The sequence below is a fragment of the Phaethon lepturus genome, unplaced genomic scaffold, assembly GCF_000687285.1.
Source record: "Phaethon lepturus isolate BGI_N335 unplaced genomic scaffold, ASM68728v1 scaffold12469, whole genome shotgun sequence".
NCBI classification, from domain to species: domain Eukaryota; kingdom Metazoa; phylum Chordata; class Aves; order Phaethontiformes; family Phaethontidae; genus Phaethon; species Phaethon lepturus.
In genome coordinates this window covers 26,732-49,346 of record NW_010565591.1, presented here as the reverse complement: position 1 = coordinate 49,346, position 22,615 = coordinate 26,732, and the positions used below count along the sequence as shown (strand labels likewise).

The 22,615-nt window shown below is 43.1% G+C and overlaps 1 protein-coding gene across 1 annotated transcript in view; it reads left to right on the top strand.

Moving 5' to 3' along the window:
* The window catches only part of LOC104627124 (membrane-associated guanylate kinase, WW and PDZ domain-containing protein 1-like), a gene marked incomplete at its 3' end in the record, with an annotated part of 66,080 nt that overhangs the window by 17,423 nt on the left and 26,042 nt on the right, over positions 1-22,615 (top strand). Inside the window, exons 3-7 of the mRNA XM_010295234.1 lie at positions 7,120-7,326; positions 10,227-10,437; positions 13,965-14,047; positions 17,314-17,352; positions 21,864-21,921. Coding sequence (XP_010293536.1) covers positions 7,120-7,326; positions 10,227-10,437; positions 13,965-14,047; positions 17,314-17,352; positions 21,864-21,921 — 598 coding nt within the window. The remainder of the gene's footprint in view (positions 1-7,119; positions 7,327-10,226; positions 10,438-13,964; positions 14,048-17,313; positions 17,353-21,863; positions 21,922-22,615) is intronic.

Genomic DNA, 22,615 nt, shown 5'->3' with positions numbered 1-22,615 from the left:
TTCCTGCTTGGCTTCTCTCTGTGCACTTTCAAGAAGAAGTTTACCAATGTGAGCTCTCCCTGAAATTGTTCATTAGCAGTCCTGCTTTTCACTGTTCCTTGATGCATCTTAAAACACAAACCTTAGGGGAAGAGGTTGTTCCCAAACACCTCTGGCAAAAACGGATATGGTGATTTGGTTGTTTTTTTTCCTAAGTTAGATTTCAGATTATTTTATTTACTCTCTAACCGCAGTCTGACGTGGCGAGGGCTGTTTGTAGCAGCTCGTTATAGGTGGCAGCCAGGCACATTTTGGCGCTGTTTCTTGGTGCTGGATGTGCTCGGGACTGTCTCTAGAGCTGGCTGCTCCTCGCTGCTGTTGTCCAGCTCCTTTGCTGCTGGGCAGCCCTTCTGCCCCGGAGGCAGCCCGGCCTCCGCAAGCCGTGCCGTTCCCCCGCCGCTGCAGAGCCCGCCCCGTGCTGCAAGCTGCGGAAGGCATGCCACCGCCTTCCGGAGAGGCAAGGTGTGGATGGGACACGTCCTCCTGGTGGGAGTGGATCTAGAAGTATTTCAGTATTTGCAAGAAGAGTTGCATATTGCAGTGGCTTAACATGGCATTTTCTTGATTCCTACAGCCTTGTGCTAGGGAGGGTGTGTTCCAGCTGCTTCTCCTGTGCTCTCTGTATATACCGCGCATGAGCACATGCTTATTTGTGTTGCCTATGAATGTTTTTTAATCTATTTGCATGTGGATGTAACAGTTGCTGTAATACAGCTGGGCTCAGGAAACACCCTGAGCTTCCATAGCCACCTCCTGCCCCACGCTACCAAGATCTTACCGCTTATGCATTACTTTAAATATCTTTGCTTTGTTTTGGCTTGTTAGAAATTTTCGATGCATAAAATATGCTTGGACGCAGCTGTACATGAGTGTACAATAGCATGTGGAAATACCTAGTGGTATGTCAACATGGGAAGAATCAGAATAAATGAGACTGATTTGATGTGTAGGTGACTTTCTGCTACGCTGTCATTGCCTATAAGGACACTAATTGGAGTATATGTAAAATTTCAGACATAAATTGAAATGTGCGTATTGTATCATTTTGGCTAATTTAAGAAACCCAGACTGATCTTTCAGTTAACCTCACCATTAATAACTGCAAAAATTGACAGAGAGTCTACTACTTAAAGCAAATTGGATTTGCATATATTGCAGGTTAATTTCTCTGAGATCTCTTCCCTTGCCTATGTTTTGCTTCCGATCCAGATGCTGTATCTGCAGCCGCCTCCCGGTTGCCTGGATACTCTGAATTTCCTCAAGGCAATTGCTAATCAATGTGCAGTTGCAGCTAGGTGAATCCCACAGACAGCAGCCAGATCTGCCATCTAAATGTAGAAATCTGCAGCAGAATGTGATCTGGGAGGAGAACAGACAAAACACTGTAGCAGGAGCTCTGCTCCCCGGAATCAATTCATCCTGTTCTAATCAGACACAAGCACTCTTGCTGGATTAGAAGAGCAGAGGCTCTTCTGCTAAAATTAAGGGTCAATTGGTTTGGTTCTTCTACAGCGCAGACAAGAAGGGCTGCATCTCTGAAAAGAAAACAATTACATTAATAATTACATTTAAAGTCTTTCTGTCAAGGCCTTGCTTAATTTTGCTGCTTATCTCCAAGTCTGTCTCCCGAAATACCCATTTGCATCAGTACAGTAAGCTATGAACTGCTTTTTAAAAACGTGAGCTGTTAATGGAATCCTTGTTAACACAGACTGGTAGCTTTGAAGATCAGATGCACTTCTCGTGGACGCAGGCTGCACAGAGGCTTTTTCTTGCGTTTTTTTATAATTGCAAAATTATGCCTCACAGTAGGTGTCATTAAATTCAGAGGCGTGAGAACTCTTCTCAGTACTTTCCTGAGAGACAAATGCACTCCCAGCCCCAGGCCTAAATCTCTTCACACCAGAAAAGCAAGACAAATTCTCCTCCCTGGAAAAAGAGAATAGCTACAGCAAAGCCAACACCTTCAGATTAAAGTAACTGAAATACACAGTTTGGGACCACATTCTTCAGCTGATGTTGTACCATTAGCATTAATGCTCAAGCTCGTGCTTGCCCTTGCATGCAGCTCCTCTGCCTTCTTTCACCTCTCCGCGTCAGCTCTGCCGCCCGCCCTGCCCTCACCTCAGCAGCCTCCGTGGTCTCATCTTCCCTCTCTGCAAGGTGAAACACCTACTTTCCTATCCATTCCACTTCAGACCCTTTTAGATTGTGCCTGTGTTCCCGTGCGTTTCTACCCATTCCAGAAACAGCACCTTGGATGGATGGAATCCTTTCAACTCTAATTGAATGGTGGCGGACAAAAGTTTTTATTAATTGAATTCATGGTTATTTTACTTAAGGGTAGCTAATCGGTGTATTTTTGTGAATCACATTTCAAATTCCAGGCCACATAAAAAACCTAAGGTTGTCTGTGAATTTACTGCCCATCAGGGGAATATTTAATAATTTTGCTATTTAATAGTTTTGTTATTTTGAAAGAGAAGAAAAGTTTTCCATTACCACGAGGTTTCTAAAATGTAAAATGGAAGTTCTCTTGGCTGGTAGCGTTGCTTTAATTCATAAGCTGCAGGACAGGGTAGAAGCTGCTGTAGAGTGCTTTCATCGATTGTGATCCCCGCTTGAATTGGCAGAGGAAGAAGTGGTGTGATGATGAGAACTTGTCTTATTGTTGTGATTAACTGTTACCAAAGTCTAATTACTGTGCGTGATACTAAAATATGTAAGCTGCTGACTCTTGGAGATAAGGAGATGAAAAGAAATCATCTCATTCCAAATAGCTATTCTGGTTTTTTGTCATTATTATTGTTATTTTTGTGCACTCTCCTGAGTGGCGCTTTAGAGCGCGTGGATTAAGTCATGGTTTTGGCTGTAAAAGCTGCCATCAAACTTCGGTCGTGGTTAAATAAGCTTTAAGCACCAAGGGGCTGAACAAAGTAAGGGTTAGTGAAGGGTGATGACAAAGAATTCAGTACGAGCATCTGCTGAGGGAATGCATTGTTATTAGCTATTGAGTCGGTTGCTGTAGGCAGGATCCAAACGTGACTGAGAAGAGGGTCGGTTCCCTGAGGAATCAGACATGGGAAAGTGCCGCCTCTGCCACGCTGCCTGCTTCAGAACTGGCATTTCCGCAGAAATGGAGAGGTTTTCCCGCTATCTTCATTAAGAAATCTCCTTTGCCTGGGAGGCAGGCTGCCCTTTGCCAGCTTTGGGGCACCACGTGAAGGGACACGGTCCTCAAGTTTTGCAGAGCTTCACCTGAGCCGTTGGGCGAGCTGAGCCCCCGGGGAGTCCTGCCATAACTACTGTAGTGACTTTAGAAGATGTTTTGGGATCCTCTGGGATGACAGATGCTTGTGTATGCACATGTAACGTGCTGTTAATAATTAGAGCTGATTGGATATTCAGTACAAATTACACTGGCTATGAAGTTAGCCCCTTCTTTAGGCTTACAAGTGGCTCACAAAACACTGTTAAGCATATTTTTAAATCTATGTTTTTTCATAAACATTGACAGATTTAATTTGAACAAATAATGTTGAGTCTGAGTGTTGTAAAACTCTTGCTGGGCTGTTCACTGTCAGTTTTTAATGGTGTATGTTTGGATTTCTGAGTCACAGGGTAAATATTTCCTCTTTCAAATTTTTAGGATTAAACATGAGTTTTGATGATAATTTTAAGTGCCAGTTGCTTCCGAATGGTGTGTCTGCCCCCACGCCCGGGCCTGCGTGCCATGTCTTCAAAAAGAATTGCTTAGAAAAGAGGAATAGGTCTGACTGCATCCAGCAAACGTGAGGAAAAGAGAGTATTTCCATTTTCTCTCATTCTCCACGTCACCTGGAAACTGGGTTGGAGCTTCCTTTTGCAGCTCTTCCTCGTGAGCTGGGTTGTTTGGCAAGCCTATGTCCTTGTGTGGATCTGAGGGAAGAGCTGTGATTTTTTTGAATATTGAGTCAGGCTGAATCTGCCTCCTGTGGAGGAAGAAGAAAAGGTCAGCCTCAGTGGCTGCATTTCCCATATTCTGCAAAACAAAACCCATACGCTCACAGCCATGCTCAGTTTCAGATTAATATTTGCTCTTTTTATGTGTTCATATATGCTTGTAGGCATCCTCTAAGACAGCACACTGTGTTGGTAGAAAATAATTATTCATTAATAGTAGCACCAAAAATCATGGCTGGTTTGATAAGTGGCTAATGATTTTGGCGTCAGCAAATCTGAAATACTTTAGAGAAACCTCTTTTTCTGCTGAGGAACAGCTCTCTGTGGACTGTTCTGAACTCCAGCCTTCCTTGTTGCTAGAGGAACTGAAAAGGAACAAAGCTCAAATATATACTCATATGTTCATCTGTAATTGGAGGAGGGATGGTAACATCTGTGTAATGTTCTTGTCCAGGAGAAATAAAAATCCCCACTAGCAACATCTGTATATCCCCTTCATTCACTTTGTTGCATCCATCACAAAAAGATTTGGCCATTTACAACAGACATGAAATAAATTTCACACAAAGTAGTGATGTGCAGTGCCATAAATAAATCCTATTCTCATGTATATGGCACACACGTGGTGCTCCTGCTTAGCAGTTAACATCCTTAGAAAACACACATTTTGTCTGGAAAAAAAAAACCCACAAAAACTAAAAAACAACTGAACAAACAAACAAAAAACCCCTAAAACCTCAAAGTAGCGGCATTCTTTGGGAGAAGTGCTGAAGAGGATAGGATGGGAGCAGGGTTGATTATCCTTTTTCTGCCCACCGACCTTTGTATTCTCCCTTCATACTCTCTCCCTCATTCCTCCTGGTTTTTTATAAAATAGTCCTGCAGTATGTAGAGCATAAGAATCATTTCTCTAGCAGAGACTGCAACCTGCTTGAGGAGCCTCCATCCCCATTAGAGGCTCTTTCCAGAAGAAGTCATTTCCTTCTCCCTATAAATTATGCATCAATGTACATTTAAGATTCTGAAATGACGAACAGAAGATGAAAGCGTTGCGGAGTGTTGCTGCTCCTATGGAGCTGAATCCACGACGTTGTATACAGGCTCGAACAGACCTTGTTAAGACAAACCTGCACGTGTTGCTGTCCTAGTACTCTGGCTGTAAAAGTGTGGAAATCGGAGCTCCTCCGACTCCCCCAGCCTCAGCTCTCCGAGACAGACTTTTTTTCCTCTTGGAAGGGGCGGTGAGGGGGAAAGATAGCAACGTGTGTCCAGAGTGGTCTTCCCAGACGGAGTCTGCCAGCCTGAGCCAGGGTGATTCCTGGTCTGCCTTGCTCCTGACGTGTCCAGAGACCTTCCAGAGTCACAGGCTGAGATCTGCGAGCGCTGGGGCATGCATGATCCCAGTGGTCTTACCCTAAAGCTGACAGCGCACGCTGCTTCAGGGTTGTAAGGGACTTAAGATGCTCTAACGGGAAGGGCTATTCAGTCAGCTGAAGAGGAGTTGAGATAAACAACTCGGACTTCCAAACTGAAATAAGGATCTGCCATTGTGAACCTCAAGTGTGTGATGGCTGAGCAGTGTGAACCGGGTTGGATGGGTGGAAGTACTGCATACAGCAGTGGGGCAGGTCCACGCAGACCTGCTTGGCTAACTTTAGACTCGGTATCATATCTCAGAATGATGTTGTTGGCTTCTGCCAATACACATGCGGATCTATAAAAATAAATTAAAAAAATCTTTTTTAGCACAGATGAGGTTTTAAAGTGCCTTTGCATGATCTGCCCTTGGTGTGTGGTTTCCATCTAGTGTAACAGGGATAAGAAGGGGGCACGTACACTTTCTGGGGAATGGATATTAAGTAAATAACATAATTATGTACTGAAAAATTGAAAAATAATGCTTTCAGGTTATACATAGCCTATGGAGAAGAATGTAGTAAAATGTACATATATATTCTAGAGAAGGATTTTGTACTGCTGCCACAGTTGAAACTGTATGGGAGGGCATCCTTTGTATTTTGTCATGCTAGAGAGCACAGGGAGAATTTTTAAGTCTACCCTTGGCATCTGAAGGTGGCAAATAAAAATTAATAATAATTCCTGAAAGGGAAAATTTGGGGAGTTTTATGTAAAACTGTTGTATATCACAGTTCATTGTGCAAAAAGTAAAAAAAAAAGCACCTTGCAATAGATCTAAATTCCTATAATGCCCAGTGCTGTGGGAACCGATTCCAGACCTGAGGTTCCTGTGGAGCGTTTTGGGGCAAATGAAGTACTACTGCGGTGCTTGAGGTGAAGTGAAACAAGAACAGTGAAATACCTCCCTGTGGTTCTGGCATCAGCGAACCTGCACTTACGCTGTGTTTCTTCCATGATCACTTAAAATGACAGTGAAGCATCCCAAGTGCTTTGCACTGTTTGTGTCACATCTGGTGATGGCTGCTGCGAGCTGTGCGTTTGCATAACCGTGGGTACGTCTTTGTCCCTTCAAGCTTTGCTTTAAGGTCTGGTTGTTCACTTCTACCCAAGTTGACTCAACTGCTGAGTTTCCTCTTTGAAGAAAGCGGTGCCACGTGGTACCTTTCCTTTTCTCTCCTTTGGCAAAGTTTTCTTTTAGAGAGAGAATAGTTTTTGCTTTTTAAATGCAACATCCACCCTAAAAGAACCTGTGTATTAAAGCAAGCCATCGAGCCTTTCATCACTTCTCTGGGTGATAGCAGTCATGAATTTTTTATTTTCTGCAGGGCTCACTCCAGATCTGCCACAGCACTGTGTGGGTGCACACATGTAAAAAGGCTACTAATTGAAATTCAGATGTAACGAGATGAAGTTTTGCTATTCACCATGACTGCCTTTTGTTTTAGCCCTTGTACGCTCAGTGCACCTAAACAATGCAACCATTGCTTCTCCTTTCAGATTCAATGAGAATAACTTAAAAGGCAAGGAACATTTCCGTGTCTGCTCTAGAGATGAAATATCCCCCCCAAAATGGGAATAGCGTGTGTTAGTTTATTTATTTACTTACTTACTTGTGGGGAGAGACAGAGATTTTAACGGCACTGAAGAGAAAATAAAATAGGAATCTTGCTACTATAAACTGCTCTCTTTTGAAGATGCAAATGTGTTTCTATTGCCTAGGTAACTATTATGGAACGCCCAAGCCTCCCAGCCAGCCCCTCAGTGGGAAAGTGACTTCCACCGATGCTTTGCAAAACCTGCAGCCTGGCTCCAAGCAGTCGACTCCAAAGCGAACCAAGTCTTACAATGATATGCAAAATGCTGGCATAGTGCATACAGAGAATGAGGAAGAGGATGATGTACCTGAAATGAGCAGTAGCTTCACAGGTAAAATGAAAATATTGCAGTCCATTAGTTACGATACACGGGGAAGATTTTTGGAGGGGGATTTTTGGGTTTTTTTTTTTTTAATGGGTTTCCTGAAAAGCTGTCAATCCCAGACAGAACTGACCAACAGCACCGGGATGGCAGGTGTCTGAGTGTGGACGGTCACGTGCACAGTTGTGTCTTCTAAAAAGGCCTTGTGAGATTAAGCTTGATGAGAAAAAAATGGGGAAAATCTCAAATCCATTAGTTGCAGAAAGCTCAAGGAAGAATTGAGCTATGATTGACAGTTCCAGTCATTATAAACAGTATGAAATGGCTCAACCAGGATACTTTTGAAATTAATTACTGCTCCTTCCAAAATACGTTTTTGTCCTTTCCTCTTCCTTGCATCTAGAGATACCTGTCACATACAACTACTAGGTCCTCTTCTCCGAGGTACCTTCCAGCAAACCAAGGGCTGCTTGCTGCAGGAGTGAGGTCTGAAGCATGGGTGCGAGCTTTCTATTTTTTATGAAGGCCTTGTGTCCTGCTGAATGGAGATCTCGGTCCCACCATGGCTACCTTCGAGGATTGGCTGAAAGTTCACTGGAGACTTCTGCAATCTAAAGTCAAGTGCCGTGCAGGAAAAATCAGGAAAAATACTAATGGGGATCAGTTGAGTTTCCACAGAAATGCACTAGAAGTTTGTGAAGCTCTGAGGGGCAAGAGCTCTTCCTCATGTCTGCAATCCTAGTATCTGATAGTGCTTAGAGCATTACTCTCAGCTCAAACACTGAATTAATCTTGCTAGCTCCCTTTGAGGTAGATGCTTAGCAAGCAGCATTATCCACACCTTCAAGCCTTTCACAGCTGCTTGCTGTGGGTGCTCACCATCACTGGTGCTTGGTCCTTTGTCATCTGGTCACTTCCTACCACCATGACAATTTTCCTTCCCAGCTTCTGGTGAGTTGTAGGAGCTGTCATGCCAGTTCGTACCTGCCAAAGTCCCGGCTCTAACATCTGTATAGACCTCTAAAAGGATTTAGGCTAAGATTTAGTTTTGACCCTGTCTGCGCCAAACTGTCAAATGGCTTTGAACGGTTGCGTTCTGTTATGTCTTTCTAACCCAAATCACTCCTGGGTGGCCTAATCCGTCCCAGGCTGGACTTTCTGTCTCTACCAGCTCCTTTACAAAGTTTTGCAAAGTAGTTGCTCAGATGTTGTGACATGGCAGTGACCTCAGCCCTTGTCACAGTATCTGATTTTGGGAGGAAGCTGGTGGGAGATGCTGTCTGACCTCCTTGCTGCCTGTCTCAGTTTGGTGCCCCTGAACTGACTAGCATCATTTCTCTTCCTTGTTTTCTTAAACAAGATGAAATACTGGAAGGCGCAAGCTCATTTGTCACAACATTATCACCCTGGCCCCTTGCCTCCATTAAATGGGCACAGAATCAAGAAAAGAATTATTTCTCATAAACCAAAGAGATTCCTTATGCTTATTTCACACCTAAGTGTGCTAGCCATATTAAAATGCTCCTGCTTCCTTAGAAGACTTCTCGGTGACTTTCGTTTTCCAGACTTTGGCATGTTTACACTCGCAGTCTTAAGCTGGCGATGATTCATTCATGCTTCTTTATCTTGTCAGCTTCTACCTAAAAATATCGAACGCCAGGAAGGCTAGAAAGCAGGCAGCTGAGGGTACTGGTATAGTCTAGATCTTTTTCTTCCCTCTTCTCATAGTTTATTATTTTCAGTATCTTGCCTTTTCATAAAGGCAGCACACAGACTAGAAATAGCACAGGAGCTGCAGGTAACAGCTTCCCCAAAAAACAAGGCTGTGGGCTGTGAGTTGAGGATGTGCGTGGTCTCCAATCTGGAGAGCGGAGGTGAGGTCTTGGCTGTGAAGCCCTTTTAGTCCCACCGCCTGGGGAGATGGTGGAGTGTGACACTGATCTCTGTCTTCTCCTCGGTGTGTTGCCTGCCACGTACTGGAGATTCAGTGGTCTCGGGTGATTTGGAAGTACTGCCACCAATTTGCAACACCTTCAAGAACCAAACAGAGAAAATCCCTTTGGTAGACAAAGGTATAATTTTGGAGTTTGTCTGTCATTGCCAAAACCTGAAGGAGTTAAGGGCGCAGACCTGGTTTGTGGAGAGCATTTACTGTAATTGGGGAAGGAGGGAACAAGCAGCAGTGTTTCATGGATACAGCTCAAAACTGCATGGATATAAGCATCAGACATGTTTCCTTAGAGGGAAAAGGGCCAGATATATCATAAAATACTCATAAGTGACTTTGAAAGAATGCAGTGATGAACCGTGGAACAGATCTGCTCAGACAGTTAGAACAGGCACTAGTGGGCAGCACCATGCGGGCACATGGTGTAATGCTGACATTTAATTTTCAATTTTTAAAAATGCACTGCTCTAAAGATGTTCACCATTAGCTTGTTGACTTGGAGCTTCTGGCTACCTTCTGCACATGTAAAAATCTCCCCCTTTTGATCATGCTTCAAACAGGAAATTTTATTCTCCTAATCCCTGTCCCACAATTGGCACTACGGGAGTGAACCTGTAAGCCTGCTCAGAAGCCCATTGAACTCACCTACGTCAGTGAGCCCTGGCCTCAGACAGCTTGGAAGACTTTGGTACCTCAGCAGGGCCTATTAGAGCGAACGCAGTAGCTGGTCACAACTTCTGATTTGTGCTGGCGAGGCTCTGGCTGGCAGAGCGTGTGTGGGCAAAGCAACCTCGTCCCTGCTGGCAAAAAGACTGCAGAGTCTCTGCCCTCGGTTCATCTGTTGGTGTGCCTTGCGAATTAAACAGCAAGGAGAGGGAAACTGTAAGGATAAACCCAGCGAAGCAAATGGGAGGAGAAAAAAACTGATTTTCAATTTTATTTGTGCTTGTTTATTTTACAGCAGAGTCTGGTGACCAAGACGAGCATAATACGCGTATCGTAAGAGAGACAGCCCCACCGTCCACGATTGATAGCCACAGCAACGTTCCCACCACGGAACCATCTCAGAACCTCCCTCAATACCTACCTCCTTCTGCCGAGGATAACCTAGGTCCTCTGCCGGAAAACTGGGAGATGGCCTACACCGAGAATGGAGAAGTCTATTTTATAGAGTAAAGCACATTTTTGTTGTTCCGATTCCATCTCTCTCCCTCTCTCTTTGGGCATAAGTAAACCTCCGTGGATTCATTTTGTGTGTGTATGTGTGTGTATTAAATATTTAGTGTATACAGTTGCAGAGCTGTAAGTTCTTTACTGCTTCTGAAGGGGTTTTGCATTTCCTGATTGGATTAACGTTCAAATTACTCCTAAGTTCAAAGGCAGGGGGAATTGCTTGTTTCATGAGGGTGGGTACAAAAGCAACACACACTTATAAAATATGGGCCAGTTGTTTTCACGGGTAGAATGAAAGCTCCTAATTGAAAGGGCTGAGACTTCATTTCTGGAGCCTGCCTTTGTGCATAATGCAGCAGAGAGAATTCCTCCGGTCATGTGCTCAGGCCGTAGCAGAGCCAGGGAATGGGCTTCGTGTGTTGTCCTCTCATCTCGGAGCAAATGGGCCAAACGTGTTAACATGCTCCAGTGGTTTGCAGAAGGCATAGCTCAGCGCAGAGTAGGCACAGTAATTTTGGAAAAGCAAGAAGTACCTTGTGCTCTGCAGACTTTGCCTAAGAGCTGAGTGCTGTCAGTAGTTTTATGATGATATCGATTTTTTCATGCTATAAATAATAGTCTCTAATTATACTTGTCTAGATTTATTGAGATAGGAGTAACTTATAAAATGGGACCTGTTACTGGAAGAGATTTCTTGCACAGAGTTTAGCTAGGCATTAAAATTCAATTAGCTTTTGAAACTCAAGCCCTTAGCTGCCCAAGTAGAGGAAGGGGGTGAGGAATTGATTTTGGATTTGATGGTCTGTTTAATGTGGTCTTGAAAACTGAGATGCTCTGCCTGTGCACCAGAAGCCGGTGGCCAGTTAGTACAGAAGAACCTCCTCTGCTAATGCCCTGTCTGGTACTCCAGAGAATTATGCTGGATTAGGGCAGTGAGGGGAGCAGTCCTGCTCCGTCGTCGGGAGAGGGGACTTTTGGACAGGGCCAGGGAAAGGTTCATCAGGGCAGGTTTTCCCTTGGCTGCAATGTCAGGGGGACACATCAGAGAAGAGTGCCAGAACATCTGAGGAGCTGGGAGGACTGAGCGTGCTGGAGCAGCTCACCACCAGCTGGGAGAGGGCTGCTGTGAAAAAGGCCGTTTTCCAGGGCGCTCTCAATTACCCGAGAAGGCTTCACCAACCCCCTAGTGTAAGCCAAAGTCTAGAAGGCACAATGCAAATTCTCATCAGCTACATAACAGACGAAATGAAATGTGTTCATTATCCTGAACACTGTATTCTGCCCCTCATTATGTCCTCAGGGTGCCTCATTCTTTGACGTACTTTCTGGCTTTAATGTATATAACACAGCCTGAGTAATAGCCCATCCAGCCTGCCATTTTCCTCTCTGGAGGAGGACAGATGATGAGCATTAAATGCTGCCCAAGCAGCTGGTCGCTCCCTTTTTTGTCACCACGTGGGCCCCTGCTGTCCTTCCTTACAGGTGCTTCAGCAAGGGGTTCTGCTGCTGCTACTTGTTTCCCCAAAACCCATCCCCATCGCTGCTATGTCCTCTATGCGCACGTGTTCTCTTAGCAACGCGGGACTCTAGCACCTTAATTTGTGAGACCTTTTGCAGGACAATCGTATACGTGGTGGAAAAATGTAGCCTGCATACACAGCTGGCTGGCTGACATGAAAATCTGGTATCACACCAACTGCTGCCTTCCCTGCAGTGCGGACGGACCCTTCTGAGGCTGCGTACGCGTAGCGGGCGATTTTGTGCGAGAACGTGTTCATGTGGATGCAGCGCTGAATGACTGCTGTTCTATTAATTCTGAGGACACCCTGAGCCTAGAAACAATTTAGTTTGATTTGCAGCAAATTAAGAGAGCAAGCTAATGAGCTGTGTGGACCCAAGCTGTACCGTCATCTACAGCGCTTTGGGTAACCAAGGCAGGGTGCTGAAGGGAACAGCATGGGAACATCTGAGCTGCTCGCACAGAACCAGCACAGGTCCAGTGGGGCCAGAGCTGCGTGTTGGATAACTGATCCTGATGGCTTGTAGCTGAAGCAATTTGGCTCTTGAGATATGTTTTTCTGGTGCTTTAATTGGGATTTTCATTACCCGAAGTATCCCAGTCCCTCATTACCCTGCATGTTGCATCTGTGCATGTTACAGGTCTAACACAATCCTGTCCCTCTGAGTGTACAGTCTGAAAGATGTTCAGCTAAATTTTCTCTGCCTCAGCAAAGGACGCTGTTCTGAGCCTTTGGTTAGAGAGACAAAGTTGCAAGAAATATGCAAATATTTCATTGCTCTCCTCCCACGGCCTTCCTTCTCAGCTAGAGTACAGACTTTCTTATTTATAAGTTGGCAGAACCGCCCTGCTTCATTGCTGTTGATTTGCCTGACTTGATGAATTTCTGCCATTCAGTTTTCTAGCTGGTGATTAATTGCTCTGAAGCATACAAAAGGATTAAACGCATTTGCTCATCCTGCCTTGGGAGGGCTGGGTAGCAGCACGTGTAAAACAAGGACCTTTTACTTACACGCTGGAACGCTAGGAGCAGGGCAGTTCCCTGCTCTTGCGGTAAAATACGAGTTTGCTGTCCGGTTCTTAGTTCCTTGGGGATCATAGCCCTCACGGCAGCATTTCCAGCTTCATGAGCCTGTTGTGAGGCTAAGGTTAAGTTCATAAACCTCTCTGAGACCTTGAAGGAGAAGTAAATAGTATTGCTATGGTATTGAAACTTAAAACTGTTAAGCAGTGTTAAAGGCTAAGCTAGATAAATGGTACCTCAGGGACTGGAGGGCTGTCTTTGCAGGTTATGTCTAAGATGACATCAGGTTGTACATGAGGCATTATATTACAAGATTGTCTCCGCATGCAAATGAAATGATGGGAGAAAATAATTTCTAGAAAAATGTATTTTAAGCCTGTTTACTATGCAGCCTTCACCGCTGGGACTGGCATTGCAATACTGTCAGGGGACTTGTAGAAAGGAAGAGTTGAAAGTAAAGCTGTTCAACTTCCATCAAAGGCTTTGACAGAACATTTTTGTTTGTGTAATTAAAAAGTTTTCATTGGAAATTTTGTTTGTGACTAATGCTCGGGTCAAATCTAGACAAATGTCAAAGGTCTTTTGCAGGAACAAAAGTCACTGCATGGTTTAGGGAGGAGGGGAAACTTCTGTCTTTTCGTCAGGAGGCAAACGGCTCAGAAATAGCTCCTGGAGTTAAGAAACAAACCACCATAGACAAAAGTTTGGAAATTAATATTATAATATTGCAGTTTTCACATGCATCCTTCCAGTCAGCAATGCTGGTTTTTATATTATCACTTTTCACCTTTGTGGTTTCAATGCCAAGATTCTTGTGATTTGGTCGGCTAGTTTGCAAAACATGAAATTGTAACGCCATTTCTTTGGAAGCAAAAATATGCCTTCAGGTCTGTTGAATAATAAAGAGCATATATACTTTTATGTCACTGATACTTCAGCTCTGCTTTATTAACAAAGGTTATATTTCCATTTTTGGTTTCCAGCCATAACACAAAAACAACATCTTGGCTAGATCCACGGTGCCTGAACAAACAGCAGAAGCCTCTAGAGGAATGTGAAGATGATGGTAAGAGACTGAAAATAGTGAAGTAGTAATGTGTTTGGTCCATTTCTAGGAGGCTTTCTTCTTTTTCTTTTCCCCTTTCTGATAACCTGTGTTCTGAAATACTTAAAAAAAAGAAAAGTAAGTTAGTAAGTGCATAGAGACAATACCCGTTATGTTGTTGTAAGGTCCCTGTCTGTGTATGTGAGGTAGCCATTGAGATGGCAGATCATTTAATAAAAATCAACGAGGTGCTAGGACTGAGACGCCTCTGTTTTTGCAAAGGCATTTGAATAGTCGCTGATGCTGAACCAGACGCAAAGCTTTCTAACAAGTTGGCTCCTTGGATTGCTGTGTAGGAGGAGAGCGACTGAGTCTCTGCGTGCTCTGTTGTGTTACGCTTCAACCACCTGCTTTACATGAATTGAAAGAGTTATGTTGTTATTTCCTTGTTTGAGCAGAAATAACTCAATTGCTTCACTTCTACTGTTCAATTTTGACAGTCCACTTAGTGTTATGATTGCTGAAAACAATTTCCATTTGAAAGTGTAGATTTTTTGCCACTGAAAATTTACACTGATGTAATTTTGTATTCCTTGAGATGTTGTTGGAAATGCAAGCCACTGTCCAATTTAGAGCAGCCAAATGCAGGACTGTTAGAGGATGTTCTTTCCCTGCATCCTTTAGGAGGCGCTGAAAGAAACAGGGAATAGTGATGAAAATAACTTCTATGTTTGGGAAAACCTGTGTGGAAATTTTGGTCTACTGACCAGGAAGGGTGATGGTATTCTAATGCATAATTTTGGCTAGCACAGTACTATGATGGTAGACATATCTTAAAAATGGAAGGGTTTACTTTGCTGGTGTTGCTGCTGTCCTTGTAAAATTAGTTTTCGTAAGATGATTAGCCTCCTACTGGTGTATGTCAGCTCAGGAAGAATTATGATTTTATTTCAGAAAAGAATCAACTCACTTAATCCCTTCTTACTGGCAGGTTCAAATCTGGCCTCCGGAACTGCTCTTACTATTTTTGCACATGTAGTTTTCAACCTCTGCTTCCTTTCACACGTGAGCTTTTGCAGGATGTAAGAATTTGCCTGCGTGGCCTTTGCTGCCGTGATGAAGCAGGTCACCAATTTGTTAGCGCACAGGGCGCGCAGACCGCGAGGACGCGCAAAGCCCAGGCAGAAGACCGAGCGCGCCGAGCCGACGCCTGCTTGCGATCCTTAGCAACTGGCGGCGTCTCTCCAGGAGCGAGCTGAGGGAGCTGGATTAAGGAAGGCCTTGCTCTGCCCCCAAAACTGGATATGTCAGCGGGTGATCGCAAATGGACCAAAATTAAATAATAGCGTATGCAGGCAAAGCTCCCTCCTCCTCGCAGTTAAGCGTTGCTGGCAATTTAAAGAGGAGTTTGCCAAGTCTCGGCGCAAGCTTCCCGCTTTCGGAGGGTAGATTTCCCTGAAGCACAACTTCTGTCCTGGCTTTCTTTTCCAACAAGACTCCCATTACGTCGATAGCCCTGGTGATAGCAACAAGCGGCACGTGCCGCTGTGGGTCAGCGCGCCCCGCGCTGTGCTCTGAGCCAGAGCAAGGAGCAGTCGGTAGGATGAGTCAACAGCGGGTGGCCGAGCTCCTCTGTTAAATGGTTTGAAGTCTCCTTGCAGAAGGGAAGGTCTTTAAAACCACTTGACTTCTCAGCAATTATAAAACAAGCCTTGGGATAATTTATTTAATGGGGATTAGAAACATACAGCTGGGTAATGTTTTGTATTTAATTAAGTTCATAATTTTGCAGAGTGGTGGCATTTTTTGTTTATCAGGTCCTTAAAATTAGCAAATTTCATCTTCCCACGCACCCCTTCACGTCATTCACCGAGTCGCTCATTAACGAATATTTTTAACATTCGGAAGTTAAACCAGTTGCTTCATAGGTACAGTCGTGCACTGCACTGTTGTGCTTGGCTGCTCTGATCTTGCTTTGCACGGAAGAATAATTCTATTTCAGAAAACAATGTGAGCACAAAGAAGAGAGAAGGTTGTTTTTACTGCATCGTAGAAGTTGGTCATTTTTTGGGCAGGGTCACTGTTGGGACTATTTCCACTGAAGGCAGCGGGACTCTTCCTCCGTTTTGGTTGTGGGGGGGTGTGTGCGTGAGTTTTCAGGCTTGATCCCATCCTGTTTGTGGTTTTTATAAATGTTAGATGTTGTTTCAGATCTGTTTGGGTGCAGTTGCCTTGTGTTTTTTCTTCGTCAGGATATATGTCCCTAACAAGCTTTTGGTCGTTTCCTGTTGTTTTAGGCTATCAAAGGAAATTGTGATTCATATTTCACGCTAATGGTCCTAAACAACTGCTTGGGTAGAATATATTGCAAACAGGTCACGGAAGTGTTTTTTTAGGCGTCCAAATTTTCAAAAGCAATGCTGTGACACTACATCTTCTGTTTGCTTCTGTCATTCATTTATGTGGCTTATACTTTGCTGTATTAGGTCCAAGATTGTTTTTACCATCTTTGTTCTGGTTTTGTCATCATCTTTCATTTTCAGACCGCATTAGTATTATTTATAGGCTAAGCAATACTTTAATCATCTGTGTCACTGTTAACTTATGAATATGGAGCAGATAATGATAAATGGAGCAACAGTGAATATTGATGGCTTTGTGTGTTTGAAAAATTATGTGATCTTTGTCCCGGGTGCCCCGCTAAAACTGGTGCATTCCTGTACATGCCGCACCAGTGCACCTGGACTTTGATGTGGGCCTGCAACTCCAGTTAAACAAGGCGCTTCATGTCTATCTTAAATCATATGAGCAGTTACAGTGAAGTCAATTGGACCTTGTGCACGCATAAATTTAGGTACTTTCTTGAAAACCTTGCTACATTAGTCCTTATTTAGATGCAAGGTTTTCCTCTCAGATTTCTTCACTGGTTGGTATTCAGGTCTGGCATCTACAGAACGGATTGCGGAGGCTGGACCGTACAGATCTGAGGGAGAAGCTTGGCTACAGTGAGAACACCACAAATGTATTACTTTGTCATATCAAACCGTGGCATGGAAGGTAGTCAATTGATACAGATATTTTATGAGTGCAAGAACCAGTTATTTTATTATCTACATCAGATCCATCAATATTCTGATCACTAAGTGTGATAAATGGAAAGCTTGGGCTTGGTCTGTAGAACGTTAGTGCCAGTTCTGCTGTTTGCTGTAGGGAATTTCTTGCTTGGTGCTGGTATCTGAAATTTTCTTTTAATTTTTTCTGTCTCATTTACTGCTCTTCCCTTGGAGAAGAAGGGGTACACACGGAGGAACTGGACAGTGAACTAGGTAAATCATCCATCTCTCGTTTTGATGTTTGACTTCAACTGCACTGTTTTAAGCCTTTAATTACTTACGTTCTCCTTTTGTATCATTTTGCATTTTTCTGGGTTTTTTTTATTTCAACAAGCCTAATTTATCAGCAAAACTTCCCTAGCACACAAAACATTAATCTTCCCCTAGCTTCAGATCTACAGTGGTTTTCTTACTGATTCAGTTTGAAGCTGCAGAGCCTTGATCTTGCAAGGTTTATTCGAAGTTGCTTCCTCCTGGACCCTGCAGAAGTCAGGGGCTTTTCCATTGGCATCACTGGCTCCAGGAAAAAGCTTATAGACGGCAGAGTTGAAATCAAGTAGCTAATGATGGGTTTTCATTGGGAAAACGACGCTTCCCAGATAAGAGAAGCAAAGTGTGATTTAGAATGTCTAAGTATTACATAGGATGCCTCTGCTGAGCTTGAGAATGAAACAGCTGAAAATTTTGCCTCAGTAGGTGATTTTATAAACAGATGATTTTCAATGATGTGGTACACTTTTATTTGCTGCATCTTTTTGTGAAGAATGCTGTCTTGATATCTCAGCGGTGCTCATTCTGTTTATACTGATGATGGAGGAAGCTGTTATTTCTGTTCCGCTATGCTCTAGTGCACTTGGAAAGCTGAAAGGCATAAAAGGTTGCATAGGATTTTATTTCCACTATGTCTATTATTGCTTTTAGAGAGGACTGTATTTACAGCTTATAGTTCTGCATACTGGAGGATTGTATTACCAGAGAATTAACCTCTGGTGTCTGTAATGACTTGCAAGTAAGTGTATTCTGCTTCCCGCTTCTGTGTGACTGACACGGCATCAGCAGCTATCGAGTGGACTTCAACACTACTCCAGGAACTGTTCTTCTGGATAATATGCCTGGAATAATGTTGGAGGCCTAACTTCTTTTAGTGCAAGAAGTTGAAAGAAAACCCAGTTTAAAGCAGCATGTAATCACTTTAGTAGCACAGTAGTATTCTGCACAGCTCATGCAAATGATCAGCAGCAGACCAAGGAAGGGCAGATGTAGGTGGATGCATACGAACAACCTGCAAAGATTTCTCATGAAGGTCTTTGGTATCACAAAAGGTGACTTAAAAGAAGAGAGAGGTTAAAAAAAAAGCAAGTTTAGAGGCAATAATGAAGTGGAAATGTTCCCTTCTTTCAGTCTAGTATCAAGATCTAGTGCAAGAGAAGAGCTGAAAAAGTAGATGCAGGGAAACTCATTCAAACCCCAGTTTTGCAGGCACTTACATACACAAGTGTTTTGCTGGAATGTCATGAGATGTTCCCTTTGTTTTAATGCAGATAAGCTTTACTGAGCTCACAGCCCTTGGATGCACTGTTGAGATTTGCAAATGTTGCAGTGTGAAGACAGATATTTTCAAATGGCTCAGTTAGTTACAGCAACTTTAGGGAGGGGACATGAAAACATATGGCCTATTCACTAACCGTATTTGTTGTTCATATAAACTGGTTGGTACTAGATATTTAGCTCCTTAGCTTATCAACAGTTTGTGTTCTAAATATAAGAAAATTAAAACTTGAAGCATTTGCACAACTTCTTGTTTTCCCAAGAGGTGGGTTGAATATGAAGTAAAAGGTTACCTTTTTTTAACGGAAGGTTGTAGAAAAGGACACAATAATTTAATCTTTGGAGTAGAATTTGACGTTTGCTTGGGCAGATCCTCTGGGCCTCACAGGGAGCAGTAAGAGCTGAGTATACTGAGGTTATCTCCAGGCCTTTATAGTGATGCCTGAGTGCAACTAAAATACCTGGTGGTTGGAGAAGTTCTTTTTTAGGAATCCATCCATCCTCTCTGTACGGTTGGATACTAAACAAGAGCATCTAAGTAGGAATCTATGTATTTACCCCAGGCTTAAAAGTGTAAAATTGGATATTTGTCCCTTGAATTTAGCTGCTGACAAATGCTTCGAGACTGCAGTGCTTCGTGGATGTACCAAAATTAAACCCACATGGCTCACTCAGGCTCCTAATGATGCAAAATGTTTTTGGAAATCTCCTATTTGTGATGAAATCTAATGCTCTAGGTCATCTTCAGTTTGGCAGGAGAAGGGAGATGAATAATTTAAAGCTGCTAAGAAGCCAGTATGGCTGTGGAGTATATTGCTTTTTGCTTTAGAGAGATTTCAGAAGATTTTAGAAGTTGGAAAGTGCATCTATGTAATCAACAAGTAATGTGTTGAAAACTGGAGTTTTGTGTATTGTTACTTCTGAAAACATAGAAATGTGTTCCTTAAGTGGAAAGCTGCAGAGATGGAAAACTGGAAAGATTTTGGCACAACACCATTTTTGGGGTTAGGAAAGCACTGGTTTTTGGCCCTTCCATGAAAATTCTTTAGAAGAAAAGAGTAAAAATAAAATCTAACACCAAAATTTCTTGTGAACAAAAGCAAAACATTCCTGTTAACATTCTGTTAAAAACCATAAACACTTAGTAGTCCAAAGTGGATAAAAGATATTTAGCAGGAAAGATGTGGAAAACTCATTTTAAGGCATTTGTGCATTCCTTCTCCCTTCCCCATTCATTTTTTTTTCTTCACCTCGGCTTGGTCTCTTTACCATTCTTCTTTCACCGTAGTGCAAAGAAGGAAATGGCTACCACAACGTGTGATTTTCCTGGTTGTATGCTAGCTCTTAATTTAATTGCACTGAAACTCTTTAAGCCAGTCCCGCAGTGTTTTCCCCCATGGGACTCCTTTGCAAACCTGAGAGTTCCCTTTGCGAAAAGACTTTCAAGATATTTGGCCTTTAGCTTTCTAACTTTTTCTGGTGTGCATTTGCACTCTAGAGGAATATGTGTTTCTGAAGTGTTCATTTCAGATCGATCTGCTGATAAAACTGTAGAGTATTTTCCTGCCCAAAAGTTAGCACTGGCTTGCATTTAATTGCTTATGTCTCAAGGAATCCAAAGATGTTAAACGCAATAAGGATAAAATAATGATAAGAATGGAAAACTACTTTATATCTGCAAATAAGGGACATGTGGAGCAAAACCCATGAAAATCGATTTCACCTTATCTCCAGGCAATTCTGAACATAAACATAAACTTTGAGTGATTGGTCCATATGTGTTTTTTTATAGATTATGTTCATCTCCAGTCTGGAGATATTTCTATCCTTACGGCAACATAGTTGAAGTCTATAAATGCCGAACTAGATAGTTACATTTATTCTAATTAATGGGACATTGCTGATTGTATTGGCTCAACAATTGATGCCATTAATGAAAATAAACCTTTGCATTTGATAATAAAAAAACATAGATTATTTAGTATCAGTATTGTCAATTTAGTGATAAATTTTGAGGAATTCTTTTGCATGGGGTATTTGAACTTGTGTTATCTGACAGTGGCTTTTTGTTTTAATTATTTTTTTATTTAAATGAATGTGCAGAGTTTGTGGGACCACACTTGCACAGTCCGTAGTGTGGTGGAGCCTTCTTTTGAGTTGATTCACAGTATTACACAAACACACCACTCTATATTGTTGATGGGATGATTATTTTGGTACCCACAGCCAATGGGAACATTGTGTTTAAATAGGTGGGACAACGATCAGGCCCTTAAGTAATACGTACAGCTTTAATAACCCTCAGTTGGATGCTGAAGTGATTTTATTACATTCACTTAATTATAGTTAAAGTACTACGTGCAGTGTAGAAAATCAACAGGAACAAAAGTGGATACATTTCCAAACATTAATTTAATCTTCAGAACTGTTTTTTGTTAATTATGCTAATTAAAAAAGGAAATCTCTGTTACATGTGATTATGGCAATATGTGTTTTTACATTAAGTGCTTTGCAGTGAAATACATCTGTGTGTGCCAGCCCCACTTGGGTGGATTCCATATGCCGGGCGTTTACATTAAATTCGCTTTGTCCTGTTTCAAGATGCGCTTTTGTGTTGGGCTCATGGCTGAGCATCGAAGTGTAAATCCCTAAGAAAGGAATCAAAAAAACCTTTTTTCGGCAGCGGCAAGCATAAATGGCTCAGCCTTGGTACAGGAGATGAAAGTGGTGTCTCTGTTAGTCCTCAACAATTGCTTGCCATAATCTCACCCATCTTCATGTGCTGGTGTTAAAATGCCTCTGGCCTGTTGCCCGCATCGACTTTCCCTGCAGTGCCTCCACCCAAGGCCACTCGGCCCATGATAGTGAAACCAAGAGGGTACTCAAGGCACTCCCAGAAGGGAAATTTATTGATAATTTGTTCATTTGATGCAAAAAGCAAATCTAAAATTGACTGGCATAGGCATCTTCCCGCTGATTTGCTAACCCAACACTGGTAGGACAGGCTGTGGTGTTGGTGCTGTGCTATGCCAACCCTTAAAAGGAGGCTGTGATCGTTCTGAAAAGCGTTCAAGGAGAAGTCTGAGCTACTGATGAGTTTTGCACATGGAGCAGGAGCAGCTGCCTGTCAGAAGAAACTGCACTGGAGGCTTCAGTAATGCTTTTTCTATTTCCAGAGTTGCCTGCTGGTTGGGAGAAAATTGAGGATCCTGTATATGGTGTCTACTATGTAGAGTAAGTGCTGCTTTCCGGCTGTGCTGTGGCTGTTGGGTGGAGGAAGGCTTTTCTCTGCAGCGGTCTTTGTGCTTTGCTGGTAGCTCCTTATACCGAGGAAGAGGAGGCCCTGGGCCCTATACAGGCTGGGGGATGCCATAGGGGCTGGGAGAGGAAACCCTGCCTTGTCTGTCCTGTGGTGGGCTCTGGCAGCAGCACCCTGGGGTGGGCTCAGGGGAGACAGGAGCACCCCTGGGTCAGGGTGTGCAGGAGCCCCAGCACCTCACCAAATATCCAGAGAATATTAACAAGGGTGCAATGAACTGAGGGTGATCCCCTTGGTATAGTGCTATGATGAAAATAGGAGTGTGCAAAGCAGACCACCAATTCAGGTACAAGCCAGAAGTCACTCAAAAGGAGGAACAGTCGAGTCTGTGCAACCAAGCAGCCACGGCAGAGGTTCTTGCATCAGGCTGTGTTGTTGTGAATAGAATTACAGGTTTAATGGGACTCTCTCCGGAATTAGAACAGCTTCTTCTTTATCTAGATGTCAGATCGCTCCTTTGGGAAACCAGAGATCTGAGTTTGGTTTCATCACTGACCCCATAAAATGAATTTTTAATTATGTGTATACTCCTGTCTGGTAGGATGGCTTATGATAGCCCTCAGAATAGACATGGAATACAGTTTCTGTCTGCTTTGGCCCCCTTCTGAC